Consider the following 8,549-nt stretch of genomic DNA (forward strand, 5'->3'; position numbering starts at 1 on the left):
CCCTAGCGGTCGTTCTCTGTTCCACTCTCCAAGAGAAAGGCGGGGGAAGGGTCAGAGGGGAATGTTTGGAAGCAGTGGTTGGAGATCAGGAAGTGGGGTATTCCCGGAGTTAGGGAAGATGGGGGAACAATAGGTAGGAGAACAAGAGAAGAGAGGGGACACCTGACAGAAGAGCCTAGGGATAAGGTAGCAGGGATGGGGCTCAGGAAACAGAAAGGTAACGGGGCGGGGACACCTTGCAGCGGGTCACGGGGCGGGGACGCCAGGTGTAGGAGGCCAGGCGTCTGCGTGGGAGGAGCGAGCTGGAGCCGGGAGTGATTCACCTTTCCCGGCCCTTCTGGCTCGCCCCAACTCCGGATCTGGGCGGAGGGGCCCTGGGGCGTGTTTCCCCACCCCTTGCGGACTTCGGAACTGACTCGGACAGACTGGCGCCGGAACAGGAGTGGTCTCTACTGGACGACAGCTTGGTGGGTTCGGGTCCTGCAAGAATGCGGGCCCTGTCGGCCGTGGACGCACTTGCCAGAATGCGACCTCCTCTCCGGGACCCCAGGGCGGCGGAGGACACTCACACGGCACTGCCAGCGCGCAAGAGCGCGGTGGAGAGACTGGCGGCCGACCGCGCCAAGTACGTTCGGAGCACGCCGGGATCCAGCCAGGGTTCTGTCTCCGAGGGCAGGGTCCCTGAGACCCCAGGGGTGCAGCACCGCAACCCAGTTCCTTCGGCTGTTCCTCCAGCTCCCGTAGCCCGCAGGGTTATCCCTCGGAAGCCGCTGAGACCTGATTCGTTGGTCATCTACCGACAGAAATGCGAATTCGTCCGAGGGCCAGGAACAGACGGTTCCAGAGTGGGGACTGTGAAGAAGTTTTCCCAGGGGTCTCCCAAGGACAAAATACCAGTGGCCCCTGAGACGACCGTGGTGTCAGGTGAGGGCAAGACGAAGGAAACAGAGGCCACTTGGACCAAGTCCGATCAGGCGGTAGCCACTAGCCTAGCCACTCCGTTGTCACCTCCCACCCCTGTAGTGGCCACGGAGTCCCCAGATGTGCCTTTGAAGGTGGCTTCCAAGGTTCCTGTCGCACCCTCCGCAGGGGAGCTACGGGTATCGCGTCGCAGAGGATTGCAGCGCTCTCAGTCAGATCTCAGCTCCCGCTACTCGATAGCCAGGGCCGAACCCGACAACTTCTTCCTTTATTGCGGCCTGGAACCTGAAGTGGTGGAGGCTCTTGGGAGAGAGAACTTCTCTGCTGGGTCCGACTGTGTTACATTCAAAGTGCGGAGCGTGAGCATGGCTACTTCTGATAGTAGCTTCTCCAGGCACAGCGAGGACGGGCTTCAAGAAGAGGAGCTCATGGAGCAGATGCCCAGCACCACCTCTGTAGTAGAAAGGAACGCCCGTATCATAAAATGGCTGTTTACCTGCAAGAAGGCCAAAGAAACCCCCAGCCAGAGGTTGCAGGGACCTGCCTGATTGATGTCTGATCCAGGTTAGAGGGTGGGGGGGTGTGTTTATATGTGTTGACTAAACTGGGTGCTGGCCAATCACAGCTCCTGGTTAGAAAACAGAGCCTACAGTATGAAGGCTTGCAGTTGCCCTCCTGGTATTGAATTTGAGTACCTGGAAAGGTCATTCAGTTAACGCTCTCCCTGCTGGTTTATTGCAGTGTAGATGGTAGAAGGCAGAAGTACTAAATAGTCCAACTGTCAGTCTTACGTTCCCATTAACTCCTGTTTTGAAAGTAAACTCTGAGGCTTAGGCCGTTATGCACCTGGCCAAACTCCTGGTGGGCCTTTCTGGTGTCTAACGGGCATTCTCAGCTCCCCTTAAGCCCTGATATCTCACTTCCAGCAAGATGTTGGAGATCCCCCATCCCCATCCTAGGCTTTGAGGTTTTGAGATCTTGGTACTCCTTTAGCAAGAAAAATATGTTTTGTTTTGGTTTTTGTTGTGGTGGATTTTGTTTTTTTGCTTGCTTGTTTTGCCAGAGATGATAAGACAGAGTGTAAGCACCTCCTGGTCTAGGAAGTAACCACACACTTCTCTGTCCTCGGCCTGTGCAAAGATGCTAAGGTTGCACACCTCCTTCTTTCTCTTTTGTTTTGAATATACCTTGGGAATAGGAAGGAAGAGACACCTTTAAAGGAGTATTGTTGCGAACAAGGCATTTAAACATTTCAACAGGTTTTTTTTCATTCTGCCTTTGAGAGCAAGTTACTGTGAAAATTTTTAAAAATCACATTTTTTGTCCCTGAGATGAATACTAACTGAAGACACCTTATTAGAATATGAAATTCCACGGGGGCAGACATTTAGATGCTTATATTCAGCCAACTTGTGTTTATGAATGAGTTGTTGAGTGGTCTTTATACAGATAGAAAGATAGTAAGGAAACGTGAATTATTTTTTCTTGATTTCAGAAGACTCAAACTTAAGTTCTTCATTATAATTTATTGAAGATTTGCATATTACACTAGTTCAAGTCCCCAAGGAAGGTATACAAATAGTAACAATAAAATAACAGAAAATGTTGCATCCGTTTGTATTTTCACGGAATTGTCTTTGAATCTGAGTCGTGTGGGCGGTGGCAAGGGTACCATGGTGCAGCTCTGAGCACTGAGACATAGAGGGGGTAGTGGATGAGTAGGTATGGAGAGAGAAGAAACCAGCAAAGGGCTCAGTCCATCTCACCGGCACACATGCTAGGGCTGACTTATTTGTCTATAAAAGGAAAGGAGACAGAGAAAGGTTGTTCTGCTTCGGTGTTTTCTTTTCTGTGTAGCCAATAATCTACATTTGTTGGTGGTGTTGTTCTGACGCACAAGGGGAGAAAAAATTGCCTATTTGAATGAGGCATAAGAAAACATAAATTGCCATAAGATAAACTTAGGGTGTAAATAATGTTGGGCTAACAAGATGCTGTACCAATAAGCTAAAGTAAAACCCAGAGAATACCCACCCTTATTTTCTCAAGATTTCCGGATGGTTTTGGCATCATCACATAAAATTTGCTCCATTAACTTAATCTATTAAAAGATTAGCACAAAGCAGCCTGTGCTATATAAGCACTGCAGAGATATCTGGAACCTTGGGACGGTGAAGTGACATTGCTGGGCATTCTCTAGCTCCTTGAGCTGGTGTTTGTTTGAGCCCACAGCTCCATCCACCTACTCCAATCCAGGTGGCTAACACCAAAGCATCTCTGGCTCTAGTTTTTCTTCTAGCTTACATGTGTGTTGAAATAGGATTGCAGGAAAATTACAGAGTATCTGAGATGATCAAAGGTGGGATTTAGAAGTGAAAGACTAAATGCCATTTACATCAGTGATTCTCAACCCAAGGGTTGTAGACCCCTTTGGAGCTCTAACAACCCTTGCACAGGTGTCAACAAAGACCATCGGAAAACACAGATATTTATATTATTATTCATAACAGAAAAATTAGAGTTCGGAAGTAGCAACAAAAATACTTTTGTGGGGGGGGGGTCACCACCCCTGAAGAACTGCATTAAAGGGTCGAAGCAATAGGAAGGTCGAGACCACTTATGTTAATGAGTATTTTGTTCACTTAGTAGACAGAGACCTATAATTTATAATAAAATATCCTTCTTGGAATTAAAGCATAAGTTTATAGGTTTCTTACCCAGTGGAATAAAAATGGTTGCTGGTCAAAATTGAAAATAGCGTAACTGCATACAAATCATAGAATTTTCACACCGCCCCCTAGGGACATGTGAGTAGACGGACGGTCACACATGGACGATTTTAGTAATGTTTCCTAGAGTATAAATCATGAGAATTGACCTTACACTTTCAATTTTCAATTATCATCCTATGCATCAATTAATCAAGTTATTACCTAAAGAAATGTAGGTTTTTCTGACTTCTTAAAATACACAAATTGCTGGTTTTAATATTCACATAAAAGAAATAACTTGTCCTTGGGTAGTTAGAGATAAAAATGGCTTGATTTTTGGATTTAAAAAATCAGATATTGACAGCCACCTTTTCATTTCTTTTTGGAAAGAAAGAGCACCTGTGGAAGTCCTAACTCTATCTAATATTTGGAAAATAGGTACTTGGTTCCCTTCTTGGTTTGCACTGGGAGCTCGACAGTGTCTCCAGGAACAGAGGATAAGCAAACAAGTGACCCAAAGATACTAAGGCCATCCTTCTCTGCTTCCTGATCAGCACCTGGTCCTATTGGAGATGCTAGTATGTAGGAAAGATGGGATCTGTTTGCCTCGAGTGTTCTATCAGACAGCCTACTTTGTTTTTGGTTTTGTTGCCCAGCCCTAGGCCAGTATTTTTAGGTGGAAGGGTTTGTCAGTATTCCACTGTATGAGCTGTTGAAAGAAAAGAGAAATTTCAAAACTCCAGGAAAAAGCTTGTAGACAGAGATATTTTTCTATCAAAGAACCCAGATAAAAGCCCTCTTTAACATACCTAAAAAATTTTTCAAAATTTAAAACACAAGAAAGATGTATTGAAATAATAGAACTATTATAAAACCAAAGAAAGGAGAGGCCATGTTCTGTTGCATGTTTTATAGCAGATGAGATGTGACTCCTGTTTTCTGTTTTCTCCACAGGAAGCAAACTTTTCCATGATGAAGGGACCCTTAGACTGAATGGACTCCTGAGCCATGTGTTTGATTCTACTGACCAGACTTGTATATTAGCCATGATGAAGTGCTGTGGTGAAGATGGGCAGGAAGACATTAGTAGCTGTGAGAGGCGGCCTCCTTATAAGCGTGCATCTCGAAAGGCAGCTGAAGAAAGGATTGCTGTTGGAGAATATTTTCAGGACTTTTTTTTTGTCTGACGTACTGACAGTTCCTGCAATGTGTTTTGATAATATGTAAATAGATGCTTTCAAAGAAAAGAAGAAAGTATGAAATCAAGCATGGATGCGGTAGTATACTCCTTTCAACTAATTTATGCTACTTAAAGTTATGTAAGCACAAAGAGGCGTTCTGTTAAGTGCTGTGGCTGAGACCATCACTTGGCACTTACATTGGTTTCCAAGCTTTACTATAACTAAACTATAGTTATTCCTATACTATACAACCGATAGTCTTTTGTAATGATTTGAAGAGGACATTTAAAATCACTTTAAGGCTTCATGGTTCATTTTGTTAATGCCACTTTCTTCTTGGCCATAAATATATAAAAACAACCATTGTGAGAATCATGAGACTAGAGAGGTTGCAAAAAAAAAAAGTCCTCTTTTTGCACTTGTTCAATGTATGTGTAATTAAGAAGGTCCATAAGAGCCTGGAATGCAAGATAACAAGTATTTACTTACTTGGGGGATAAACTCACAATAAGGATAGAGAGCCACAGTCCTCTGTGGACACTGGAAGCTGTGAGCCGAACTCTGACCACCAACTGAGAGAAAGCAAGCACGCTTTCTGTCTGTGTTTATGGTACCTCAGACCATGCCCTAATGGGCCAATACCCAAGAGGCTATTGGCTGAATGAATTCCCACAACACCTCCCCCTTTTGTCTAAATAAGAGAGTTCTAAACCCAATACAAAACTATATACAGTAAAAACAAATATCAAGTATTGTCCAGGAAAAAGAAAAGGCAAAAATATATACACAAAAATAGAACTACAACCCGCATGAACAGCCTCAAGCAAGAAACACAAGCTACATGTTCAGTCTAAGGTAATGAGCAAATGACAGAGATTATTTCAATAGCTGTCCTATCCTGAGGAGTCTAAATCTTATACTAAAATGTCTTAGCCAAGTTATGAGAGGAAAGTAGCTATGACTATTTAGTCTTCAACTCTATCAAAGACTTGAGAAGGAAAATAATATTTCTTGAGTAAGCTGTGATGAAAACAAACAACTTCCAAAAGGTTCAAGAAACGACAGAGACAGTGGCTACCTGGACAATCATCCAAAGTCTCATTTGTAATGTTGGGGCTACCAAATTTGGCTAAGACCTAGAGCATCTGACAAACCATTTTCAGAGGCAGGAAAATTCAAAAGAGTGTCTTAACCTGTCTTCACAAGGTTCAGCAGTCATTTTTGCTTGTATCATATTTCTCAGGTTTGGACAGCGTGCATTTTGTCAGTAGTCAAGGCAAGGGAAATTCTTTGCCCAAATACCAGTTTTTCCAAGAAGAAAACAAGTTCCAAGTGGAGTGTCTTTGGTGTTCAATATCATCTCAGGAGTAGATCAGTACTGCCAGGAGCAATCGTGTCTTGTGTCAGCAGAATCCTGAGTTATTTAGATGTCCTATTCTGCAGTTCTTTGAGGAGTTTAAAGATTAGCTGTTTATGTGGAATACAATCTCCGTGCATTTAGAGAATCTGACTAGTCTAACTCTAAGTATGACAAATATGGGTCACTATTGACTTGTAATTCTTGAAACTGTATAGCTTAAAGACTAAGGTTTCACATTATAAAATTAATCAGCCTTTAAACAGATATGCAGCAAATGAGGACAATGACCCCAAAATGTAAACAATCTATGTAAGTATCTTGATCAGAGATAGAAATGTATAGTGCAATATGAAAAATATATCCTAAAATTGCATCAATATCCAGGATGTCTTAAGCAGAGGTAGAAACATGCATGCATACAATATGACAGAATAACTTTGCATAAGTGCACAAATATTGTAAACAGAAATAGGAGCATATCCAATATAACAAATATAATTTTAATTTGTATCAATATATAAATTATCTTAGACAAGGGTACAAAGATAATTTTACAGTTCAGTTTCTTGTGATTTGGCCAGTATCTAAGGAGTCCTGTTAGTTCTTTCACAATGTTCCCAGTAGAGTGTGCTACATAGCACCCTCATCCTTACTCTAACAGGGATAGATACTGGTTCACACATAAGGAGCACTTCCCTGGCCTGGAGTCTTGTTCCACTTCACATACCATAAAATTAATTTTGGCATCAATTCATTGTTTGCAGAGGATGTGTTTGGAAGCAAGGGGTGCTCCTGGGGTTTGTGAGGTTTTAGGTTCTGAGTATATGTAAAAAGTTACTGAGTCCTGGGTTATGAACTTGTGTGCAACGTTCACAATAAAAGAATTTTAGATTCAGAATGTTCTGAGAGAAACTATGTGTGAACAACAACCCCCCAAAAATTGTCAGTCAATTCTTTGAAAGTTTACTGTATTTTTTTCAAAATGTATTCCTTAATTTTAAAGTAAGAGGGGGCTGGAGAGATGGCTCAGAGGTTAAGAGCATTGCCTGCTCTTCCAGAGGTCCTGAGTTCAATTCCCAGCAACCGCATGGTGGCTCACAACCATCTGTGATGGGGTCTGGTGCTCTCTTCTGGCCAGCAGAAGAGACACAGACAGAGTATTATATACATAATAAATAAATAAATAAATATTTTTTAAAAATTTAAAGTAAGATATGAGAAAAGATTGTGGAAGGAATTTCTAAATGGTAATATTTTATGTTATTCCATTTTGAAATGTCTGTACTTTAGTTTAAAATGTATTATGTGTAACTGTTTTAAGAGTATCTTTTTCTGTGAGTTCAAGGCCAGCCTGGTCTAGTAGAGCTAGTTCCAGGACAGGAACCAAAAGCTACGAAGAAACCCTGTCTCAAAAATCAAAAAAAAAAAAAAAAAAAGAAAGAAAAAAAAAAGAGTATCTTTTTAGTTACAAAAATATTTAGTTTTGCATTTTCTAGTCCTCAGGTGGGTTTCTTTTATTTCACATGGCTTCCCTTTCACCAGCTCATTTTTACATTATTTTCTCTTTTGACATCTTTCCATGCACACTGTTTATTTGAGCATTTATCTTTTGTTTGCAAGTGGAGCTCTGTGAGACTTGTTTCAAATATGTCACAGATGATTATTCATGGGCTTTTGCCTCTCGAGACGGCTTGGGAAGTGTGACCTGTGCCACCCCACCTGTGCTGCTATTTTGCATATCACTGTATCACACTTCGTTTCAAGAGGTGTCACAATGACAGCAATTTGTAAAAGATCTTTCAGTATGTGCAATTCTTTATTTTCAGGTGTCCCATTCGTTTTATATGTAAATGTCTTAAGAGAAAGATTTTGGGATGGAGACGATTTAGCAGTTAAAGGGGCATGAAATTTATAGGCTTGTCACCTGTGTATTGAGTAAGTTAATGTTACAAAGAATAGCGTATAAATAATGTAATTAGATATGTTGGAAAGAAGAAAGATAGTAATGATAGCCATTCGATGGTAGCCTTTTGAACTGCTACATGTGAATAGAGTAACAGTGTCCAGATTAAAAGATAGTGGTATGCCAGGGATTTTCCTCATTCTCTATGAAAATATTTATATCTACATCTCTCTGGCAGTAAAAGAAAAGGCGACTTCGCTGTTCTGTGCTTGTTCCAAGAGTTTATTGCAATGCTACAATTGGTGCTGCCTTGACCTTGGCATATGACTGCCAACAGGTGGGGCAATCCTGAAGTGAGATTGTGGTACTGTGATCTTCTCCTCACCAAAGGAAAGCCTTTGCAGACTTGGTCAAAGGAGATGCATGGCATTTGAAGTCTTCAGCTCTCCTACCTATGTTTATATTTACTATAT

At 41.9% G+C, this 8,549-nt stretch overlaps 1 protein-coding gene across 1 annotated transcript; it reads left to right on the top strand.

Annotated features, from left to right (window-relative positions):
* Positions 1-412: 412 nt before the first annotated feature.
* Fam110c (family with sequence similarity 110 member C) lies at positions 413-4,962 on the top strand. Its single transcript, XM_057785985.1, has 2 exons — positions 413-1,485; positions 4,587-4,962. The coding sequence occupies exon 1, from the start codon at positions 489-491 to the stop codon at positions 1,467-1,469; it is 981 nt and encodes a 326-aa protein (XP_057641968.1). The 5' UTR covers positions 413-488; the 3' UTR covers positions 1,470-1,485; positions 4,587-4,962.
* The last annotated feature ends 3,587 nt before the right edge of the window (positions 4,963-8,549 follow it).

Source organism: Chionomys nivalis, chromosome 1, assembly GCF_950005125.1.
Source record: "Chionomys nivalis chromosome 1, mChiNiv1.1, whole genome shotgun sequence".
Classification (NCBI taxonomy): Eukaryota; Metazoa; Chordata; class Mammalia; order Rodentia; family Cricetidae; genus Chionomys; species Chionomys nivalis.

What these genes read in the sequence shown, in the direction of transcription:
- Fam110c (XM_057785985.1), top strand. Translation starts at nt 489, where the DNA reads ATGCGGGCCCTGTCGGCCGTGGACGCACTTGCCAGAATGCGACCTCCT.